This window comes from Mizuhopecten yessoensis, unplaced genomic scaffold (assembly GCF_002113885.1).
Source record: "Mizuhopecten yessoensis strain PY_sf001 unplaced genomic scaffold, ASM211388v2 scaffold10983, whole genome shotgun sequence".
Taxonomy (NCBI): Eukaryota; Metazoa; Mollusca; class Bivalvia; order Pectinida; family Pectinidae; genus Mizuhopecten; species Mizuhopecten yessoensis.
The window spans coordinates 23,581-50,144 of NW_018408819.1; the positions used below are offsets into that span (position 1 = coordinate 23,581).

Below are 26,564 nucleotides of genomic sequence, written 5' to 3' on the forward strand. Positions count from 1 at the left end.
CTGTCTCTGCTACAACAAAAACGTTTGCAAATGATGGAAGTCGAAATATAAATATATTTATGTGTCAACTTCGAAATGAAGCCAGCAATTTTAACTCTGTCCTTTTTCTTGACCATTTAAAAGATTCTCCCAATATGCACATGCAACCTTTGTGAGGAAACTGCGGAACATTATTTTGTTATCTGTCGTCTATTCAACCATTCTCGATTGACACTTAGAAATCAGCTGATTAACCAAAATATAACCCATGATCATTTGAATATAAACACACTACTTCATGGATGTCATGAATGTGATGAAGAAATCAATGCATTTGTACTACGATGTATATCAGAGTACATTACCAACACTAAAAGATTTGTTTAATCATAACCATACCATGTACGGTGGGGACATGGAGACACACTATATGAATTGTTTATATGTTTGTTTGATGATTTCAATGACTGTACATGTAACATACCGAAGTTGTAAGGAGAAGGCTTATATAGGCTTCGCCTGATGCTCTATCCCTTTGCATATTTTTTGCAATAAAAGTTGTTGAAATGAAAACGAACGATATTTTTAACTTGAAATTTTCAACGGTTATATACAACATATTTACTTACGAAATGTCAATTATATAAAATATATGTGCTTGAACGCAAAAAGAAAAATAGACAAATAATTATACATACTCGATCCGGAAAGCTACCTATGTTAAGGGGAGGTAGCTATACTGACCAGGTCATTTTATAGTGGTTGAAAACATTAGATAATATTTCGATCATATCTTGATTTATAAAGTGATATTAAAAGTGCATTTAAAAAAAACAACCTTTCATATGTATACACCGTAACTCTAACTTAAAATAGTTGATTTAACGGGCAAGCTATATCTCATCTTGAGAACACACATTTATTTAAGGACTGAAATTTTATTTAGCATTCATGAGGTCATAACAACATTGGCTTTCTGGACATATTCCATTAATTGCGTTAGCGATTCTTGGTAAATATGTCCAGAAAGCCACTGTTGTAATGACCTCATGAATCTGGAACTTTTTCATTTTTCATTCATTTCATTCCTTATATTTACATTTGTAAGTGCTTTGAATTTTCCGATGCAAGCATAAATAAAAGTAATACCAACATGTTCTTTCTATTTATGCATGCATGGGGCAACGCAGTAGAGAGAACGGTGTATTTTCGCGGGAAAATTTAAAACTTTTACTGGGGGTCCTAGCAACAGCATGACAACAAGACAAACAATATATAGATCCATTTTCAAAATTTTATTTGTAGAATTTACACAAGTCGGATATTATTATCATGTACCTTACACACCTCATTTGAGCTATAAAATGAAGCATATCATGTTGAATAATAATCATATTAGCATAACTAAACTATACCGAGGGCTGTTTCACGGCGGACGTGTTCCAATTACGCTCTACGCTACGTCATTAAAGTGTATAAATACGCAGTGATGAGGCCACCTGTGTTATGCAAAAATGAATGTCATTTTCACCAATGGGTCCAAGCATACATAATGTAAATATAAAAAAATCCATGTGATTTGATTCGATCCAACTACTTAATTAATAAAAGTACTTTCATATGATCAAACTTTTCTGGTGACCATTTAACTCGGTTACATGGTCATTGAATTCTAAACACGTTTACTCCTGCATTTCAGTTGTGATATAATTTATATTTATTTAATTACCATTAAAATTGATGTTTCAATGGCATTACACTATCATTAAAACCTTTAACTACAAAAGTTAATGATTTTTTCTTAGGCATTTAACTGTGTATATTAAGTAACAAGAGGCCCAGAGGGCCTGTATCGCTCACCTGTTTCTTTTGTTACATGCAACTGACATATAGGTAACTTAGGTAGCAGTATACAGTAGAGGGTTGTGGCCATGGGTGATATTTTTGTTAAATGGCTTACCCCTGTATAATGATATGTAAAACAATTATAAAAATAAAACTATACTAAAATAGGTATAAGCATGATGAAGTGGGCTATGTGAGCTTCACATTTGTAAAAAAAGAGAAGATTTATTTGGTTCGAGAATAAAATTTTGGCCATAATCCGAAAGGGTGCCTACACATGAAAAGCTAGCTTTACAGGAAGTAAAATTTTGACAACAACACACGACGCAAAATTGGAAAAAAACAAGTTTTACAACTTTACTGGGACCCAGATAATTCTGCAACCAGGTAGGTAATCTTTAATTTCAGACAGAACTTTAAAATTACTACTTGCGGGGGTCAAATTTTGGGTCAAAAATAGCATTTTTTGGCATTTTTGTGGTAACCATGGTTTTCACACAAGTGACATACATAGAAAAGGGAGGTTTATACACTTCTCAGTACTATATATGTATTGTAAATGTATTGCAGTTTACAAATATATATACTTGTATACATGTGTTGTGTAGGGTAAATCTGCTGTGTTTACATTTCCTCGACATGATCCTTGTTTATCAGAGTCGGGCCATTTCTACTGTACACTGCTACCTTAGACCAAATTTGGTAACTAGAACACAAGACATTTTAACATCTCCTCAACGGTTCTGAAGATATTGCTGTTTGAAACTTGAAATTTTAATTTTAAAGCTTTTAACCCATATTGACCTTTGACTCCCGACTTGCACTTAAAGTTGACCTTTGACCTCATTACTGTAATTAAGAAAACAATTCAAACAGCTGATCTACATAACATACCCAAGTATCATGACTCTAGTCCAAATGATTCTTAGGATATTGTTGTTTGAAGTTTTTAACATATATGACCCCTGTGACCTTGAAAGTAGGTCAAGGTAATTTAAACGAGGAAACTTTATAGCAATTCATCCCAGGTACCTACTGGCCAAATATCATGACCCTGAGCCTTATGGAATTTGAGAAGAAGATTGCTAAAGCTTTTAACCAAAGTTGACAGTTGACCCCCAACTAGAACTTAAAGTTGACCTTTGACCTCATAACTGTAATTAAGAAAACAATTTACACAGCTGATCTACATAACATACCCAAGTATCATGACTCTAGTCCAAATGGTTCTTAGGATATTGTTGTTTGAAGTTTTTAACATATATGACCCCTGTGACCTTGAAAATAGGTCAAGGTAATTTAAATGAGGAAACTTTATAGAATTCATCCCAGGTACCTACTGGCCAAATATCATGACCCTGAGCCTTATGGAATTTGAGAAGAAGATTGCTAAAGCTTTTAACCAAAGTTGACATTTGACCCCCAACTAGAACTTACAGTTGACCTGAGACCTCATAACTATAATTAAGAAACATATTCGCACTGCTGGTCTACATAACATTCCCAAGTATCATGACTTTTAGTCCAAATGATTCTTAGGATTTTGTTGTTTGAAGTTTTAAACATATTTGACCCAAGTGACCTTGAAAGTAGATCAAGGTCATTTTAATGAGGATCCTCTATAGCACTCCATCCCAGGGACCTACTGGCCAAATATGATGACCCTGGGCCTTATGGAACTTGAGAAGATTGTTAAAGCTTTTAACAAAAATTGACATTTGACCCCCGACTAGCATTTAAAGTTGACCTTTGACCTCATAACTGTCATTGAAAAAAAACATTGCACTGCTGGTCTACATAACATACCCAAGTATCATGACGCTAGTTCAAATGGTTCTTAGGATATTGCTGTTTGAAATTCTTCACATATTTGACCGCTGTGACCTTGAAAGTAGGTCAAGGTCATTTTAATGAGGAAACTTTATAGCACTCCATCCCAGGTACCTAATGGCCAAATATAATGACCCTAGGTCCTACAGTTCTTCAGAAGAAGTCGTTCAAAAGAAAAGGTTGACGGACGGACGACGGACGACGAACGCCGCATAAAAATGAGTTATTGATGCTCAAACTGTCCGTTTTCAATAAATTTCACTATCATTTAATGATTTCTAGTGTTGGTTATTAGTTGTTTCTTTACATGTTATAATCAATTATTGCGTTATCAATGAATATAATAAATTTGAATGTTCTTATCCTTGTCCATTTAGAGATGTCAAACTAAGGACTCGGGTATTACGATTTAACCCCTTTTATCGGTAAATGTGATAAGACCAAAGAATAACTAAAGCGTCTCCAAATATTTCTTAACTTGCAAAATATTGATTTGACATTCGAAAAATAACCTTTCTTTTTGACAAAAAGGGAGATGATCTAGATGTTCCTATTGTTCACAATGATGTGTTACTGAGAGTCAAACAATACAACTTCAGCTGTCTGCAAAAATATCTTTATTTGAACGAATAACAAACTATAATTCTAGAAGAAATTTGAGTACAGCATTCGATAAACGCGATGTTTTTTAAGGATATGGGGCAAATAGTAAAATCTTTTAACATAATCTCTTATACAGCTCAATTTCTATTCGTTGTCAGCAACCCTGTGCTTCTATATTTTGTAAAATGTTTATACACAAATAACCTTTATGCGACTGTGTTTCTTGCAAATGTTATAAAGCGAGTTGAATAAATACAAAGTATACAAATATAAACACGTTTGTAAGAACACTTGCGAACATAAAATTTTATTTATATTTGTCTATGAACATAACTATTAAAAACAAACAGTAACATATAAAAAAAAAGTTGAATATCATAGTTAACAACAGGTAAATCCCCAAGCGAAAACACTGTCAAACACTACCAAGATTATAATCATTCTAATAGCATCTTGCTGCTTATGTTTGTTTTATTTTAGTCGGAAAATAGAGAACAGGCATTGCCACATCTTTGGTTCCTTACAAAAATAATCCGTTTGGTTAACAAGGTATTTAATCTCACGAATTCGATTACATTTCAGCAAAATACTACAAGACTACTGTCAAATATCGCTGCTTAATCATATAACTAAATACTTGTAAGACTAGTCATATCAATGATGTTTGAACAACACTTTAGGCCTACACGTAATTCAAAATAAAGGCAAGGGAAATCATTGATAAAAGGAATGCCTGATATGAAGGGAAAATACAAAATGATGTCAGAATGTGTTTTCAATAATCATACATATGTAAATGTTAAATTTTGGGTACATGATTAAACATGAAAAGATGTGAAGATTGTTATATAGATTGTGTTGTAAGACGTTTCATGCATAAGTCAAAAATCATATATTTTCGCATTCAAATATAGCTTTCATTGATGCATTGCCTCAAATATGATTAATATAGAAACTGACTACAAATATCAAAGGTCGCTGAATTGGAATGTTAGAATTAATGAAACACACGCATTTGAGATAAAAAAAAAAAAAAAGAGTAAGTTTTGGGGGAACTTTATTAGCCATTCAGACATCATAATTTCGAATACCAGTGGGAAACCACGTCTATCAAATAAACTTTTAATTACACTTATCCACATAAAGGATTGTGCTTCCACTCGTTTATATTAATCACTTATCTAAATCATATACTACTGATTTCCAAAAGCGTGTCATTAGAATTTAAACAATAACTCCATAGGAAACATAATTCTTCGTATAAAATGTATATATTTATACATCAGCTGAAAACAAATCTTGGTCAAGATAATTTATTAATACAGAAACTGGTGCTACCTGGGCAAAAAGGGTAGTGCCCCGTTATCCGACGTTGGTACATATGAATACATGTCACAATTAGGCTATATTTTCTAGATTAGTTAAATTCATTCCAACCAAGTCAATAATACATGTACTGATGAATACCAACATAATTACATTATATATTTACAGTGTTACATTTAGAAGGCACAACATATGTATAAAGCTATATGAAACTCATGGCTTATCATAAGGAAAAGCTAAATATTGTATACATTTAATACAGTGATAAAATCATCGTATGTTTTATTTTGGTCAAGATGTTCATTTGTTTCTTACAATATTTTCTTATTTCCCAAAATCTGTTTACAATATCCTAGGTTTAAAAAAAAAATCAAACAAAGACAAAGCTATGGCAAGATATCAGATTTCACTTAAATTGAACCATTAAATTGTTCCACTTTTATCCTATATACTTTAAATACATTAAAACGGGAGTTTCACTTTAAAATTGATAATCAGCTATTGGCATAAATATTGTTGTCATTACTGTGTTCTTTTCTTCAATCACTTCCCGTAAATATTTCTATTTGATAGTTAATCATCCGGTCATATAAAGTAAATGTAAACTATATACTTTAAATACATTAAAACGGTAGTTTCACTTTAAAATTGATAATCAGCTATTGGCATAAATATTGTTGTCATTACTGTGGTCATTTCTTCTATCACTTCCCGTAAATATTTCTATTTGATAGTTAATCATCCGGTCATATAAAGTAAATGTAAAAGCTCGTAAACTTTCAGTTGATCTCTGTCAACAATTGTATCTGTTTTGTTTTTTATTTTATCATCCCGCAAGAAAACAGTATACTGACATTACGTATACACTCGCCAATATCGTATTTCGTTAGAGCTTTTATAAACCGTGTTTTGTGGTGGTATTAAATCATTGTGTTTGCTTTGTATTTCCGTTAAGTTGACGTTTAAATCGATAAGAAAATCAGTGAAGGGTATTTAAAGTTGACTAATTTATATGTCTTAAAAAGCAAATCATACCAGTTTTATTCTGATAACCAGGTACAATTTATTTAAAAATTAACAAAAAAATAGATGTTTTTTCATTAATTATTTATCTTAACCTGAATGAAATTTAGAAAATGAGTCACATGATTATATATGTAGATGTTTAGCATTTATGACAAATAGATAGTGCACGCATACACACAACATTAATGATACTACCAACACGCAGTTTTTACATTATGCAAACGCAACACGAAGAATGTATAAATTTTACCTCAAAAATATTTACAGAAATTTTTTTCCATACATATAATGGCTGGACATTTTTAGATCATGCATTACAGTATTTATCAGAATTAATGTATATGAGTTTTAAAATGCATGACACGGTAATAAAACATCAATTATATATATATATATATGATATATATAAGTTATTACTATTATGGGCTAATTTATCAAAGCAACAATAATATAATATTGACAAGTGATAACTATAGACAATGCATTAATTTCAGATTTTTTTTTTATATCATACCATGTAAAATGACCGCAGTAGAAATAATCATGTGTATTTCCTGTGTTATCCCAATAAAACATGCATTATCTAGGCTCTGTACCGCTGTGTAATGAAGCAAAGTTAACCAAATATATCAAAATATATAAACTATGATAAACACCTGGTACACTTTGTTTTAAATAATTAAGCTTTTTACTTGAAACAATAACGGTAACAAATCCACAAATGTATTAACGTTAAAGGTTGAATAGATACTTCACTTTTTAGTAAAATTTGTATTCAGATAGTAGTTTTCATAACAACTGCTGACCTGTCTTCCTGTTACGCTGAATGGTGTTGGATTACCTCCCTTTATATTAGGATGAGACCAGAACAAGCGGAACCCTTGATCGCTTATTCCACGTAATGCTGTCATTTTTGAACGAAAACTTTCATCGGGATTAGGGCTACCATGGAATTCAAAATCCAGTTGTCTAACGTTCCTCAGCACTCCAGAGGCTACCATATCAGGAATAGCTCCCCACTCGGATGACTCTATGTCCATTTTGATAATATCAATGGTTTTCTAAAATGAGAAAAACAAAACCTGGTTGCTTAATGGCATAATTTATAATCTCTAGTCTGCATTGTTTTCCTGCTTAAATATCGGTTACAGTAACAGTAATCATCAAATTATTATTATTGCGAACATATCCGACATGCATGTGGGGGTTAATCCGTGTGTGTCCCTTAGCATTGAAAGTTATGCCAGATAATTATCTTAGTATGTCCTAAAATGATAACATTCATCAATCTTTATATCAATATATTTTCGAAAGTTGTCCCAAAATTTTGAATTCAGACAGAACATGCATATCAAACATACCAGTACACCCTAACAACTGTATAATCCACTACAGATCGTATACTTAGCAGTTGGACATTATACACAACACTTACCCCAGTGTGACCAAGCATATCCATAATCTCCTTAAGATTCATCATGCTCCATTTCCCTTGCTTTCCTGCAGGCTTGCCCCACAGTCCCAGATTATGAAATGTGATTTTGTCTGATCGCTTATGATCTGACTTTCCAATGCTTTAAACAGGAAATGAAAAAAAAAACTACATATAATAGTTTGTCATATATTATCAGGCAGTGTAAAACACCGTTATATGTATTTTTGATTATATACATTAGTAACGAATATCATAAACGTAGAAATGTATGTAATAATATATTATTTCTGTAATATAACACATGTTATTGCAGTTTTCGGTATGTGTCTAAAATATGCAGTTTGCCTGACATCTCTTTTACATTATCATTCCTAATGGACGTAATTTAACGTGCATGTTCGAGTACTCGTAAAGTAACGTCAGTCCGTCAAGTGTACTGATCAGGACCACGATATGAATACTACACCGATATTTACATTTCGATTAGTGCAACAAGCTGTTTCAGGTCGTATACCATGATCGTTTTAAATCTAGCCAAACAAATTGAGTAAAGTATTTATTGCCTTGCCACCGGTTACGGCGTCATGTTGACCAACAATTATCAAAATCAATATATCACAGTTTTCATTGTTATGTTCAGAAATAATTTATCATCTTTTCAATTTCGCCGAACGCGGAACATGGAAAGCACATACAGATTGCATATCTACGTTAATGGTATTTAATTTTTACACTACGACTTACATATATCACTAGATCCGAATAATAAAGGAAATTTTCGCGCGTAAATATTCCTGTTTACAATAAATATCATTGTGCCTTAAAACCAAACAATGAACAAAATTATCAAAAGTCAACGAAAAAGGCAAGCAAGTTGCTGTTCGCCTTTTACGCTTTCAAGTCATTATAATATATACATCTGTTTTACGCTTAAAATAAACGTAAAGACCATTTTTATTTCATCTGATGCGAAGTATCTGAAGTTCGTTTTTAATGTTCCTGCATATCCTTAGCTTTGTTCGATATCGTCAATTTTTTATTGTGGTAATGTAATCTTAATTATTTAAAGCCTAGCTTGCTTTGACATCATGCTTTAAGTAAAACTATATAATATCTTGAAGGCGTTTCTATTTAATGTGAGATTTATGAAATCACGCTTGCTATTTTTTCGAACCTCATAGCTTGCATCGAAGAAAAAAACCCATTCCAATCACCCAAAAGTTATTAACTGTAGCAAACAACATTTCTTGAAGTATGTACACAAGCACAAAAAGCGTTATTATTTGTTAAACTAATTATGGATCGGTTAAGCGAACTCACATTGCAAATAACAATAGGATTTCAAGTTGCAAATTACACCTTAAAGCAATCTTTAAGTCTGCCGAAGTACTGCAAATGAGATTCAAGTCAATCTTGACAGTTTATAAAAGAGGTTTACCTTGGATCGAAAGAATGTACATCACATCCATAAATCTTGGACACTTCGTCATCAAACGACCAGTCTCCAGCCACTCCAAAAGAGTAGACAATACATGGTGAGGAGGGTCTATACTCCGTATCGTTACAGACGTCCCATCCTCCGTCGTCCACTTTCCCAATCCGGACCACATTCTTACAGTGTACTTGTGATGACACCAGTAGCCTGCTCAATAGCATCAACAGTTCTATGTCAAACATGGTTCTTACTACAATTATCAACAAATAGTTTTCTCGGCAAATGTATAGCCACTATTGAGGCAAATTCTATAGGGACTGAATTTCAGGAAACATTACCCTGCGAGAATTTATTCAACTAGTTAGTATTTCAACAAGCACGAGGCTCGGGAGCCGTGATTGCTCAGCTGGAATGTTTCAACCTGTTGGGTGCGATACAAGTTTATGAAAATGAGTATAAGAAACTCGTTTAGGTGGATATCTTGTAAAGTTTTGTGAAGTTCTATAGGAAGAATCGAACATGTTTTGCTGTTCTGAACTGAGATTGTTATTATAGCAATGTATTCACTTCTATCACACCATACGCCTTATGGTCAGGTGAACTTTTCAAAATTCCCTCCAATGTTTATACAATCGGAAGACTGTCACCGCCCGGGTTTCGTATTTCACCACAGGTGACAAATGGTTACTGGACACCATCAGAAGGTAAAAAGGATTCTAACATACCACAGCATTACCATACATGGTCAAAGTGAACCACAAAGTCGGTACATATACATATAAGTGAAACAATCAGACATTAAATAAATAGTTAAGACACATTTAGCCCCCACAAAATCTATAGCACGAACTTTAAGTAAGCTTTTCCTATACATTTTTAACTGCTCATTAAGTCTCATATCAAATCCAATAGAATATGTCTGTCACAAACAATCAAAGACGCTTAAATTTTACCATGATTGAGTTGGTCTGAAATTCTACAATAAATCATCTACTGCATACAACGTGTCGTATACAATAATATATAATGTCGTCATACTTCGAGGTTCTTACATACCGCGTTATCACAACCTAGGTCGTAGGACGTCTACTAGCGGTTCACAAATTATTATCCGTGGTAAAAAGGCCTTTGCAACCAGCCATTCTCAACTCTCTTGGGAACATACAACCGGTGCTGCCATTTAGGCGCACACAGCTAGCACTCAGCGATGTGATTCTATACTATATAAAACGTGTCGTATTCTATTGGTTATGTAAATGAACAATAACTTAATCTTTAACATATTTACCAGGAAGGGCATTTACTACTTTACCTATTATACAACGTAGCCAAAGGTTTGAGCGGTAGAGTTTTGATAATCTCCGGTCGGTACACTTCGAGCGGACCAATTATCGGCATTTCTCGCATCTAAAACAAATAAAGATGTCAGTTTTATTGTATCCTCTTTGACCACATGCTTAATTGTTATATGCTTAAAATGTGTAAACATATGTGTGTAGCCTGTATCGCTAAATTGTAACTTGAACAGCTGATTGATATTGTTAGACTTTTAACTTTTGTCCTTTATAGCGCAGTATCCATTCATGTTAGACTTGCTATGTAGTATAACAGTTTACGAATATGTCACCACTAACTGTGACATATAAAGATTATTCTAAGTTTTGACTGAAATATCCTTTTTTATCACATGTTAGAGTCAACTTTTTATGCATTGTTATGATAAAGATTATAAAAGTATATTAAGGAAGCTGTAATACCAGGTAATCAGCTTAAGCAAATAAACAATTTTCAAAGTCCATGAATACTTTTAGTGATATAACTGATTGGCAATTTACATATTCTATTTCCTTTAATTATCTTTAGCAATACGAAAACATCAGTTGTGTGGCGGTAACACAGACCACATTTTGAATTCCTTTGCTAAAATGGATTACAATATCTCTATTACAAAATATTATTACTACTTGTGTGTAGCAAGACAGTGTTGGCATAGATATAAGAATAAATCATTATATGCTAAACATTATGATCCAGGATGAAGGCATACGATTGAAATTAGAAAATGGAATACTAATGGAGTTAACTAGTATTGATACAGCCCTGATGATAAATCATTTGCACTAACAAGGTATTTAAATTGTATGACGTACAAAAGAAATATTTAATAAGGTATCTACGACTATGCAAACCGTTTTAAAATACAAGCTTGCCATTTAAATAATAAGTGTTTACCATGTAAAGAGAATAGCAACCGGTTCTTCTCCAGTTCCCCTTAAACAAACACTGAACATTTCTTGCAAAGTGGAATGTTCTGAAGCCATCTGAGTAGAGTGCCCGTAAGACCTGAAGGTGCTGCACGTACACAGACGCCTTGCTGTTAGCACTGATCCCATGGAAGGTTACCAACAGTTGCCGCACGTTCTTTAGTAGATCTTTTGTTAACATCCAAGACAATAACTGGACCTCGTCTCCCCCTATGTCGATCGTCATGTAATCAATATCACCCTGTTGATAAAAACATAATTTGCAATCAAAGCTTACATATTTCATATACGTATACCTAATATAAAAACTATATATATATATCAAAATGACCTTCGCGCCACCCTTGTCACGTCTACATTAGAGTGAAATACTTTATTATCTATACTCTTTTTATTCACTAAATTGAACAGCCAGAAAACATCTGTAATTGTAGGAAAAGTAATAACGAACATGAAAATTGAAGATTTTTTTTTAAAATAATGTCGTTTATGAGAAAATTGTCATTTAAAAATACATTGAATCACATTGATTAAAAAGACACAATGACATACAAGTTTCGTTTGATTATATTTTCAATCAAATTTTCCACTTAGCATCGCGACACCGCTGGTAGCCTGCTGAGCGATAGATACTCCATAACGACACTGTTACTTTGTTCACAGACGATAACATATCGGTAAAACCTTACTTTTCGTGTACGACAGCTAACCCGTCACAATTATAACGGTTATTCGAATTTCTTTTGCAAATATATCTACAATCTTGAAAGAAACAATCGATGATTGCATAGACGGTACAGAGCAGATTGTATGACAAATATATTGAATTAGGTTCTGTGGTGGTAATGGGCGATTTTAATGCTCACTTGTCAAAAAGTTATGGTGTGAAAAACCATAGTGTAGCAAATGAGAGGGGACTTATGCTAGAAAATGTTATACAGGATCATCATTTGATATCTGCTAACTTCTAAAGCTGGTCACCTGGGCCAAATTACACATACATATCTGGTGATGGTGATCACGTATCTATGATCGACCATATACTTGTCGAAAAATCCAAAATCGACCTTGTAGATTCCTGTCATATATGTGATGACCATTCTCTAAATATGTCTGACCATCGACCGATACATCTTACATTTCGAATGAACTGTCATAAACGTGATTATCCATTGCTAGATTCGGCTATTAACTGGGAAAAAGTAACGGATAAACACATATAAACAACGATTAGATATGCTATTGGAACAAATACAAGTTCCGGCGGATATCTCTGAGATTGCTAAAATAATGAATGTTGCTGCAAAATTATCGTTTCCTACAAAACGATACAGACATTATTTGAAACCGTATTGGAACTACAATAATGTGAAATCTCTACATACTTATATGAGATATATGCGGTCTTTATGGATCGATGAAGGTCGTCCATGTGGTGAAGGTCATGAGACCTACACAAACTATAAAACCGCGAAGAGATCATTTCGCAATGAGTTAAAACTCGCTCGTGAACAGTACGAAAGGGAGCAGTTTGAACAACTTGAAAAAATTGTAGAACTCGACATCGGAACATTTTATAAAGCTATACGTACAAAGAGGAATGTAAGTAAAAACGCTTCCTCGTATGAATTACGGGTTAATGGGAAGTTACTCGTGATTCTGATATTTTGAGAGGGCCGTGGTATGAACATTTTCGTAATTTATCAAGTCCTCTCAATGAACCACACTTAGATGACGAGTTCAAGAAATGCATTGAACGCATGGTCGACCGTATGTACGTTAATAGTTTTAACAATAATGACGGTATTTGTGACGACCCCATTACAGTTTTGGAAGTCAAACAGACTTTTAGAGATATGAATAGTGGAAAAGCCGGTGGACGCGACGATTTAGTTCTAGAACATATAAGATAGGTTAGTTGTAATTTGCTAAACTCAATTGTTGCATGTTTTAATGACATAACAGAAAGGGAGTCATACACTGGACATTTCAAATTTGGTATAGTAATTACTCTTTTTAAAGGTGGTAAGCGAGATCGGTTGCTAATGGATAATTACAGGGACATAACTCTTACACCGATCCTGCAAAAGTTACTGGAAAAGGTTTTATTCTCTAGAATCTTAAAGCAGTGTAATGTCATACAGTTTCCCCATAAGCTTCGACAATGTTTCAGGGAGCACTGTGGAAGTATCACGGCAGCATTCACCGTAAAGGAATCTATTTCATATCATATAGAAAGAAAATCAAAAGTGTTCGCTGCCTTTCTTGATAATCAAAAAGCATTTAATAGTGTGTGGTTAAACGATCTTATGTACAAATTATACAATTTAGGTTTCAATGGCAAGTTTTGGAGGCTATTATTTGATTCATTTACTAATGTGACGTCATCGGTGTTTTTTGATGGTAAACGTAGTAATACGTACCCAATAGGTCAGGGGGTAGGTCAAGGTCGAGTGTTATCCGCATGGTGTTTTCTGGTAATGATCAATGATCTTGCTGTCGAGCTAGACAATCGTAATTTTGGGTTAAAAGTTAAAGATATACACATACCCTGTGTATTGTTAGCAGATGATACGTTATTTTTATCCGCGTCGCTTTCTCTTCTTCAAAAACAGTTGGACATTGTATATTATTACTCTGCTATGTGGCGCTTTAAGTATAACTCTGTTAATAGTTCTCTTATGATATTCGATCGCTCACGTCGATCGAAATCAGAGCAACGTAGTAAAATATCTTGTTCTCTTTGAGAAGTGGCTATTCCAAGTACTACACAGAAGACTTATGCTGGGATATTCTCTTCATGTAACCTAAAATCAGACAGTGGTATTACCGAGTCCTGTGTGAAAGGAAGGAAAAGTTTAATCCCTCTTATTGGTATATGCATTCACGCTAATGGACTTAATCATTTAACTAGTTTTAATATAGTAAAATCTGTTGTTTATACATGTATGCTATATGGAAGCGAACTTTGGAACGTTTATGCCAATAAATCTGTTGAAGAATTAGAACTCACTCATAGATATGTTTGAAGGCGTTGTATTGGACTACCGAAAACGTCATCAACTGCTGTAACTTCACAATGTTTAGGAGTTTTTAACATCTGGAGCGAGGTAGAAATTAAAAAACTGCTATTTTGGAATGAGTTGTGTCTAGGAAATGTAAAGTTTGTATGGAAGTCCTTGTTTATTATTAAATTATGTCAGTTCATGTTAGGCGAACTGTCCGCTGTACAAATAGGATTTATTCCCGATGGGTTCAACATCATGAAAAAGTTTAATATAGAATCACTTTTAATTGACTTTTTAACCAACATATTTGTACCTGCAAAATTATGCTGGAAACGTTTTATTAAAAGATTTATTACAGATTTCTATCATGTACAGTGGAGAGATGTCCTATCTACAAAAGCGGAATTGCTTCGTCATTCTGCCATTCACAGTTTTCAGGGAATCAACCCCATATTAGAACTAAGTACCAAGCAATAATCGCATAAATGCATGTGGCAGTTAATAGAGCGAATGAAATATTCATTTATATTTGAACGCGATATTGTATTATGTAAACTTTGTGGTAAATCTACTGCCGATATTGTTTTTCATTTTCTGCTTGAGTGTCCGAAATTGTTTGAAACGCGTGACTTAATGATGGATGGTGTGGTGAATGCCTTAGAAGTTCCCTCCTATATTTCATTTAGAAATATAGAGGAAGAAAACCAATGCAGTTTCTTATTAGGAGATCGTGTGAATATACTACTAGAAGACTACGAGTGGGAAAATATGATGATCAATATGTCAATTTATCTAGAAAGAATAGTGTGTGAGATTGACACGTTATTGTAACTATCTTCCTTTTTCTATTGATGAACGCTATCTTTATGTAATTTGAAATGTAAACATATATGTATGTATTGATTGACTTTGATCTCTTGTAAAAGAGGAAATAAAGAATGTCTGTCCGTCTGTCTGTCTGTCTGTCTATCCTGTGACTAATATGAGCATTTGTAAACTTGTCCAACAAATATTCTTTAATTAACCATAACCGTAATAGTTATCATCAATGCATTTTTTTATACATTAAGTGAATTACACATGGTTACACAACTAACCTTGGACTTCAGCGTTGAAACTATAGAAGTGTCTTCGGTCACAGGAGAGTTTTGTGCTGCTACCACAGCACTGCAAATATCATGTTTCAGCTATTATAACAGTATCAACCTAACTCATTCAAAAATATTCTCCTAACACATGTTCATATAACAACATATTGGCCATATCATAACCATTCACTCCTAAGCTATTTAATGATTTCATTAACTCAATGTATAATTGACTTAATCCTTTGAAGAGATTTGTCTTAAAATTTACTAGATACACGAAAACTTGTATCTATCAAATGTGTCGGAACGTTTAAAAACCGAATGGTCCCATTGCCAAGCTATGTCCAGCTAAGGCTAAGTAAGACAAACCACTAAGTCATAGCTTGACAATGGAACCAGACAATCTTACATGGCTGCGGTGATCAGTAATACAAAATACTACCTAAGAAATGTATTTAACACTGATACCTAAGAAATGTATATATAACACTGATACCTAGAAATGTATATAACACTGATACGTAGAAATGTATAATACATTGATACCTAGGAAATGTATATATAACACTGATACGTAGAAATATATATAACACTGATACCTAAGATGTATATATAAAACTGATACGTAGAAATGTATATATAACACTGATACGTAGAAATGTATATAACACTGATTCCTAAGAAATGTATATAACACTGATATGTAGAAATGTATATATAACACTTATACGTAGAAATGTATATATAACACTGATACGTAGAAATGTATATAACACTGATACCTAAGATGTATATATAAAACTGATACGTAGAAATGTATATATAACACTGAAACGTAGAAATGTATATAACACTGATACCTAGAAATGTATATAACACTGATACGTAGAAATGTATATAACACTGATACCTAAGAAATGTATATATAACACTGATACCTAAGAAATGTATAAATAACACTGATACCTAAGAAATGTATATATAACACTGATTCCTAAGAAATGTATATAACACTGATATGTAGAAATGTATATATAACACTGAAACGTAGAAATGTATATAACACTGATACATAAGATGTATATATAACACTGATACCTAGAATTGTATATAACACTGATACGTAGAAATGTATAATACATTGATACCTAGGAAATGTATATATAACACTGATACGTAGAAATATATATCACACTGATACCCAAGAAATGTATATATAACACTGATACGTAGAAATGTATATCACACTGAAACGTAGAAATGTATATAACACTGATACCTAAAAAATATATATATAACACTGATACCTAAGAAATGTATATATAACACTGATACCTAAGAAATGTATATATTACACTGATACCTAAGAAATGTTTATATAACACTGATATATAAGACATATATAACACCGATACCTAAGAAATGTATATATAACATTGATACCTAAGACATGTATATAACACTGATACCTACAGCATGTATACATAACACTGATATCTAAGACATGTATATAACACTGATACCTAAAACATGTATATATAATACTGATATCTAAAGCATGTATATATAACACTGATACGGTGATGGATACTTAACCTACTTAACAGTGATACGTAAGATATGTTTACACAACACTGATACATACACACATCAATGATGCATACACAAGACAGGCATACACAAAATAGACATACATAAGACAGGCATACACAAGACAGACATACACAAGACCGCCATACACAAGACAGACTTGCTCAAGACAGGGATACACAAAATAGACATACACAAGACATGCATACACAAGACATGCATACACAAAATAGACATACACAAGACAGGCATACACGAGACAGACATACACAAGACAGGCATACCCAAGACAGACATACACGAGACAGACATATACAAGACAGGCATACACGAGACAGTCATACACAAGACAGGCATACCCAAGACAGACATACACAAGACAGACATACACAAGACAGGCATACACAAGACAGGCATACCCAAGACAGACATATACAAGACAGACATATACAAGACAGGCATATACAAGACATGCATACACAAAATAGACATACACAAGACAGGCAAACACGAGACAGACATACACAAGACAGGCATACCCAAGACAGACATAAACAATACAGACATACACAAAATAGATATACACAAGACATGCATACACAAAATAGACATACACAAGACAGACATACACAAGACAGACATACACAAGACATGCATACACGAAATAGACATACACAAGACAGGGATACACAAAATAGACATACACAAGACAGACATACACAAGACAGACATACAATACCCAAGACAGACATATACAAGACAGACATATACAAGACAGGCATATACAAGCCATGCATACACAAAATAGACATACACAAGACATGCATACACAAGACATGCATACACAAAATAGACATACACAAGACAGACATACACGAGACAGACATACACAAGACAGGCATACCCAAGGCAGACATATACAAGACAGACATATACAAGCCATGCATACACAAAATAGACATACACAAGACAGACATACACGAGACAGACATACACAAGACAGGCATACCCAAGACAGACATATACAAGACAGACATATACAAGCCATGCATACACAAAATAGACATACACAAGACATGCATACACAAGACAGGGATACACAAGACAGACATACACAAGACATGCATACAAACGACATACATACAAAATACAGACTTGCTCAAGACAGGGATACACTAAATAGACATACACAAGACATGCATACACAAGACATGCATACACAAAATAGACATACCCAAGACAGACATATACAAGACAGGCATACACAAGACATGCATACAAAATACAGACTTGCACAAGACAGGGATACACAAAATAGACATACACAAGACATGCATACACAAGACAGAAATACACAAGACAGACATACACAAGACAGGCATACCCAAGACAGACATACACAAGACAGACATACACAAGACATGCATACACAAGACAGACATACACAAAATAGACATATACAAGACAGGCATACACGAGACAGACATACACAAGACAGGCATACACAAGACAGGCATACACAAGACAGACATACACAAGACAGACAGACACAAGACAGACATACACAAGACAGACATACACAAGACAGGCATACACAAGACAGGCATACACAAGACAGACATACACAAGACAGACATACACAAGACAGGCATACACAAGACAGGCATACACATTTGACAGACATACACAAGACAGACATACACAAGACAGACATACACAAGACAGACATACACAAGACAGACATACACAAGACAGGCATACACAAGACAGACATACACAAGACAGACATACACAAGACAGACATACACAAGACAGACATACACAAGACAGGCATACACAAGACAGACATACACAAGACAGACATACACAAGACAGACATACACAAGACAGACATACACAAGACAGACATACACAAGACAGACATACACAAGACAGGCATACACAAGACAGACATACACAAGACAGACATACACAAAATAGACATACACAAGACAGGCATACACAAAATAGACATACACAAGACATGCATACACAAGACAGGCATACACAAGACAGACATATCCAAGCCATGCATACACAAAATAGACATACCCAAGACAGACATACACAAGACATGCATACACAAGACAGGCATACACAAGACAAGCATACACAAGACATGCATACACAAGACAGGCATACACAAGACAAGCATACACAAGACATGCATACACAAGACAGGCATACACAAGACAGACATACCCAAGACAGACATACACAAGACAGACATACACAGGACAGACATACACAAGACAGGCATACATAAAATAGACATACACAAGTCAGGCATACACAAAATAGACACACACAAGACAGACATACAAAAGACAGGCTGACACAAGACAGACATACACAAGACAGACAAACACAAAAAAGACATACACAAGACAGACATACAAAAGACAGGCTTACACAAGACATGCATCCACAAGACAGGCATACACAAGACAGACATACAAAAGACAGGCATACACAAGACAGACATATACAAGACAGACATACACAAGACAGACATACCCAAGACAGGCATACACAAGACAGACATATACAAGCCATGCATACACAAAATAGACATACACAAGACAGACATACAAAAGACAGGCTTACACAAGACAGACATACACAAGACAGACATACACAAGACAGACATACACAAGACAGGCATACCCAAGACAGGCATACACAAAATAGACATACACAAGACAGGCATACTCAAGACAGACATACACAAGACAGACATACACAAGACAGACATATACAAGACAGGCATACACAAGACAGGCATACATAAGACAGGCATACACAAAATAGACATACACAAGACACACATACACAAGACAGACATACACAAGACAGACATATACAAGACAGACATACACAAGACAGGCATACCCAAGACAGACAGACCCAAGACAGGCATACCCAAGACAGGCATACACAAGACAGACATATACAAGACATGCATACACAAAATAGACATACACAAGACAGACATGCACAAGACAGACATACACAAGACAGGCATACTCAAGACAGACATACACAAGACAGACATACACAAAACAGACATACACAAGACAGGCATACACAAGACATGCATACACAAGACAGGCATACCCAAGACAGACAGACCCAAGACAGGCATACCCAAGACAGGCATACACAAAATAGACATACACAAGACACACATACACAAGACAGACATACACAAGACAGACATACCCAAGACAGACATATACAAGACAGGCATACACAAGACAGGCATACACAAGACAGGCATACACAAAATAGACATACACAAGACAGGCATACACAAGACAGGCATACACAAGACATGCATACACAAGACAGGCATACACAAGACAGACATACACAAGACAGGCATACACAAATTAAACATACACAAGACAGGCATACACTAAAAGACATACGTTTTCAAATTTTGATGTTTTAACAACCTTTTTAACAATACGTTTTTCTCGCATTGGTAGTCTTGCTTCAGCTCTTCAAAAAAGGCGTTATTGACGCTGTTGTCGCTGGATCTGTATTAAAATGTGAAGAGTGAGACCATATTTCAAGCGACATTACTTCTGTGGTATTTTTTATGCTTAAGTCAAGTTCACATAGACAGCATTGTTTGATGGTAAATGCATTCGTTTATATCATTTTTCTAGTGTTTACCTATTACAACACATCACTGTAATCCACATAAGAACGATACCGTTTGCTCATGATACCTTGTGGAATCGTTCGATTTGTATAGTCATAGATACGTAAGTATATCATTGTGATCGTTACAATACTCAAGCCACGATGTACATGTTAAACCACAAAAATATACTGTTTCTATATTCCATCCAAGAGATTCAAGTTGAGCATGACTACTGACTATTACATGTACTTATCTTGACATTGTAAATAATTACACTTTATATGTATTAAATTATTTTATTATTTTTAATTGTAACAGTTGTTGGTAGCAGTGACCCGTGCAATATATGCACATGGACTTTTGGTTTAAGTCTGCCAATATCTGTCTATGATAGTGCATATATATGCTGAAATAATTGTATTTGTACATATACAAAATGTACTTGTATGTGTGTGTAAGTGTGTATGAAGTGTGTAAGATGTTTCCTTCATGAGTTACTTCCCCTTAGCCTTGTGTTAATATAAATTATTTTGTGTAAATGTTTTCATTTCCAACATGTCTAAAATATTATGTCTCATTGTTCATTCCACTTTGGTCATTTGACGGAGAGAATTTATATAGGCTTTGCCTGTTATTCTATACAATTGACTATGACATCTTGTCAATAAAATATGATGAAATGAAAATACGAAAATATACCATTGTGATCGTTACAATTCTGATGTTATTGTTACGCTACAATTTTTTTCGGGTAAAGACCTAATTTTGTCCCCAGAGGCCAAATGATCCTTTTGTATATATGTATAAGGGTGGGGGAACAACCTTCCCTATGTTAGAATCCCCTGACAACATAATTGTGTTTATGTCCAGCAACCTTCCTGGGCAGGGCTTAACACTGGGCTAATCTTAGTGACATATTCATTTCTTCATGTCAAGCATTGGGGAACCAAATCTCTTTCCACGTTATGAGCGCTATGCTATGTCTTCTTGTATAGGGACAGACCAACGGAAGGGACAATCCTGGCAGCACGGATGTTCATTTGTATTTGTCTCACAATGTCCCATGTGTGAATATCTGGTAATAGAATGGGGATCTCAAGTGTGTTCAATACCCGGTTTCCCTATGACGCATTGCGCATGGGCTGGAGACTAGTATTGCTATTAAAACACCAAATTGACTCCCCTTTGCACAATCAATTAATCCTAACTGAAGAGAAAGTATTTTAAAGACTTTTCCTTATCTCCGATTTATGGGCGCATCCGTCAGTCCCTGAAACGGCCACACTATCTGTTTATACAAAACTGAGTCCATCTGGCCCATAGGTGCTCTAAAGTAAATGTGGTTTAAACTCCTCCAATCGTACGGAAAGGATTGAAAGATTTGTCTCAAATTTCCCATATTTGGCCGTGACACATCCCCCCTCCCCCCGGGCGGGAAACACACCATCTGCTTGCACAATATTGAGTCACAGACGGACAGGTGGATGGATAGGCGGGCAATCTGATCCCAGTATAACTCCATAACCTGGTCACAAATGTGTCCTGGTAATTACAAGGTATATCATTTCTCGTATTTGATCCACACAAAAAAAAGTATATTTGCGTATAGTCAATAATGCGTGTATTTATGATAGTCCTTGGCTTTATATATAAACGTATCGTCGATGGTGTAAACCCTCACACAAATTTGAAATCAATTACATTCTGTGTATTAATCTTTCTATAATGAATAGTCTGTATCATAAAGTAAATGTGGTCATGTAATGCCCGCATCGCATACGGAGGAGGAGGAGGAGGAGGAGGAGGAGGAGGAAAAGTGATATATTATATATGATAAAAATACGGAGGAGGAAAAGCGATAAATTATATGAGATATACAATTTGAAATATCACGTTATTGTTTATGATATTCACCGGTGGATATATTCATACTTACGTTATCATATATGCCACACACGATTTAGAGTTGTTTCCCCTGACCACACTACATGTGTACCAACCCAACTTAACTCCTCCATAAACCGTCTTCACAGGACAAAACACTTGAAGGGTGTTCACATAGCTGTAATTATAACAATGCAAAATAAAACAAAACATTTATTTTTCATTGTAGAAAATATTTCAACTTTATATCATGTCCACCAATTTATGTTTTTTACCTGTGAAACAGAAGATGAGTTATCATTACATTCTTAAGTACTTTTCAACACAGAAGATGTTATTGAAGCAAGTAAATGGTCGAAATTTTGACATAGAACGAACTTTAAAATCTAAGAAAACGACAACTTGATTAATAAAAGCGGCTATGTTTAGTGACATATACATGTTTACCTTTTTAACAGTTTTAATGTATTGTAGAATTGTTAAGAAACTGTTTAAGAAAGAGATTTAAAACTTGTTATATTGTTATGGCAATTTTTCGTGTTGGCTGAGTTACAATGTAATCTTATAGCAAGGGTTTTTACAAGGTTCCTATCATGTAATGCATTGAAGCTTGTCTTCGCGTTACAGTAAATAAATATAGGTATTGCATAAATGACACATCCGAAGACAGGACAAACTCGTCTCGATGGCATTTTCTATAGGTAAGACACGACTTACCGATTATGGGTTTTATAAAGCGTAATTTAAAATACACTTTATTTAGTTTATAACAATTATGAAACAAGTTATTTCAACTTATGTTAATCACTCTTGTTGGCCCGGATGTTAGCGTGTTGAGGGGGGATCCACCCGATCGGGCAGGTGACCTCATACCTTGTCACGTCCGCCGATCGAACCACGCCCGCCTTAGTAAAAGGCAGATGCGTTATCCATTGCACCAACCGACCACCCGAATAAGCGTAATTTGTTGTCTCGCATTAATTCAAAGTATTTACCAAGGTGATCTCAGAAACTTTGTTATTAGTGTTTTAATGTATAAAACAGATGACGTTAAAATCATTAAATGGTAGTGATAAAGCCACGTCGCAATCTGCCTTTTCATTACGTGGTGTTTCCAAAGGTTCGAGATGCGAGCCAAATGCAATATGGCATTTTGAGGTAATACTAAATAATGTTTATATTTTATCAATTAACTGTGAAATATAAAACATGTTTATAATAAGAATATCTTAAGTTCGCGTATTTATCTCGCTTTTTGATATTCATCAGATAAACTATGTAATATAATCTAATCTCTATGATGTTTATATACATGTAGCTCTCCAAATCACAATTATTGAAAAATGAAGGTGTATCAACCTTCCTTTTTAGCTTTTGTAACCTGTATGTGACCTGCAAATGATTAAGTAACATGAGTCAACAATGTTTTGGTTAGTCACCACATGGCGGAATAGTACGGCTGAGGAGGAAAGGTCAATACACTTTTGATGTAGGAATTGTATAGGTCTACGTGTCTATAGGAGTTGATCGATTTCCGGAGCTGATTATTAATGCGAGCTTTAATACGACGGCTTGATCTCAATTTAAACGAAATGGTTTGTATGCATAATCGATAATTTGTTATTTGTCAGCTACATTCAGTAACAGTATAGCACTTAAGGCTACAGAGAAGTCTGGCCATGGTGGAATGACCTGAAGTTGGCACACAAGTTCGTTTTATATTTATGATAATGTCTGGATGAATAACTACATTAGATTACATATCATCAACACAATCGTCAGCATGCATGCAAGAGACGCTAAGCAAAATAGTCAAACAAATTGTAAACTTCATTTTGAAATATTCCTCCAGGTAGGTGGTGGCTGGTTCAAACGTATATTATGAACATCTTATGTTATGTCTTCTCGAAAAATCAGTATTTTTGCATGTGTGATAATTTCCAAATCCCTCTGATACCACTTCCGGTCACCCGTGTAATAAGTTTCTCGTAATGCACCCCTCTATCCCTACTTCGGTGAAATAAAGTAACATTTTATTGACAAAGTAGAATCTTTATTTCATATTCCATCTCTATCCCTACTTCGGTGAAATATAGTTACACTTTAGTGACAAAGTAGAATCTTTATTTCATATTCCATCTCTATCCCTACTTCGGTGAAATAAAAAAAACTACTTTGCCTCGGTTAATATAACTTTTTCAGGTTCATATCACATTTTATACACCATTACAAATTTTCATAATTGTATAATTTAATATCTTTCCCAAATAGTTCAGCTTGATTGTCGTACTCATCTACATGGATGCATTATATATGACATTATTTTTTTATAAATGACACCTATTCCTTCACCTTAACCATCAATATTCAATTATAGCCTTTGGCTGAGGTCGATACCTGGATTTATCGACCCGAGAAAAGATATAACGCCCGAGGACGCAGTCCGAGATCAATATATCTTTTCTCGGGTCGATAAATCCAGGTATTAACCGAAGTTAAAGGCTATAATTGTTTTATTATTTTACAAAACATTAATGTAGGCAATCTGGAAAAAAAAAAAAAAAAAGCTTCGGAAGGGGGACGGTGCATTGTTTGGAGACACATCATAATTCTATTTTTAGAAACACCCAGTCCTTAAACAAAAATCATGCGCTCCAAGTCAATATCGGTTTTTATCGGTGGACACGTGATGCACTCCTGGTGAATCAGTTGTCGGGAATAATATGAAAAAATAATAAGAAGTGATATGAACCAGAAAAAGCGATATTGACCAAGGCGAAGCCGAGGTCAATATCATTTGTTCAGGTTCTTATCACATCATATTTAGCATTATATTATAGCACAAAAGCCCGTAACTGTTTTATTATATGCTTCAACAATAAAACTGTGTATAGTTCACCTTTACTAGAAGGAGCCTTCGTGTAAAAGTCAGCCAGTCTTGAATACAACAGTTTGGCATCGTAGCTTTCGAAGACATCGTCAAGGTTTTTTCCTTAAGATAAGCATGGAGGACACGCACTGCGTGTTCAATGGCCTTTTTATGTTAACAGCATCTTTCTCTGCGAATAGTTTTGGTAATTTTCTGATGTAACTATGGAGAAACTTTCGCCAGAAGCCATCTTCTATTGTCATATGACAGATCGCGTTCCGGTCTAACTGCGCATGCGCTACGACAGGTTCCGGGGAATTTACATATAGGCTATATTTAGTAATCGATATTCACCGGATAACCAGTCTCGTGAGTTTTTGAGGACTGGTCACATGTATAGGATCCGACCAATGTGACTGCGAGAAATGTTCATGCATATAATAACACTGAATGACAAATATTATACATGTACATAACCTTCAAAAATTGGAGTTCGGTGTTTGAACAATTTTTTGAAGGTTATGATGACGAACGGGAAAGTTTCTAATGACAAAACGAAGTATCTCATGTACAAATCATATTTGTTGGTCAACAATCAATATGAGTGAACAAAAACCTTTTTTCAAAATCTGCATCAGTAGAACTAGTACAAAAGGAAAGATTAACAAGATTTACATGAAAAAGTAAAATA

At 34.5% G+C, this 26,564-nt stretch overlaps 1 protein-coding gene across 8 annotated transcripts in view; it reads right to left on the reverse strand.

Moving 5' to 3' along the window:
- Nucleotides 1-3,789: 3,789 nt before the first annotated feature.
- Nucleotides 3,790-26,564, reverse strand: part of LOC110464301 — a 78,214-nt gene continuing 55,439 nt past the window's right edge. For all 8 annotated transcript variants that reach the window (XM_021519445.1, XM_021519447.1, XM_021519446.1 and 5 more), the window contains 8 exons: nucleotides 23,057-23,182; nucleotides 20,927-21,010; nucleotides 15,849-15,918; nucleotides 11,712-11,984; nucleotides 10,792-10,886; nucleotides 9,483-9,686; nucleotides 8,045-8,183; nucleotides 3,790-7,670 (listed from right to left, as the gene is read on the reverse strand). In XM_021519445.1, coding sequence (XP_021375120.1) covers nucleotides 7,362-7,670; nucleotides 8,045-8,183; nucleotides 9,483-9,686; nucleotides 10,792-10,886; nucleotides 11,712-11,984; nucleotides 15,849-15,918; nucleotides 20,927-21,010; nucleotides 23,057-23,182 — 1,300 coding nt within the window. In that variant the 3' untranslated portion in view covers nucleotides 3,790-7,361. The remainder of the gene's footprint in view (nucleotides 7,671-8,044; nucleotides 8,184-9,482; nucleotides 9,687-10,791; nucleotides 10,887-11,711; nucleotides 11,985-15,848; nucleotides 15,919-20,926; nucleotides 21,011-23,056; nucleotides 23,183-26,564) is intronic.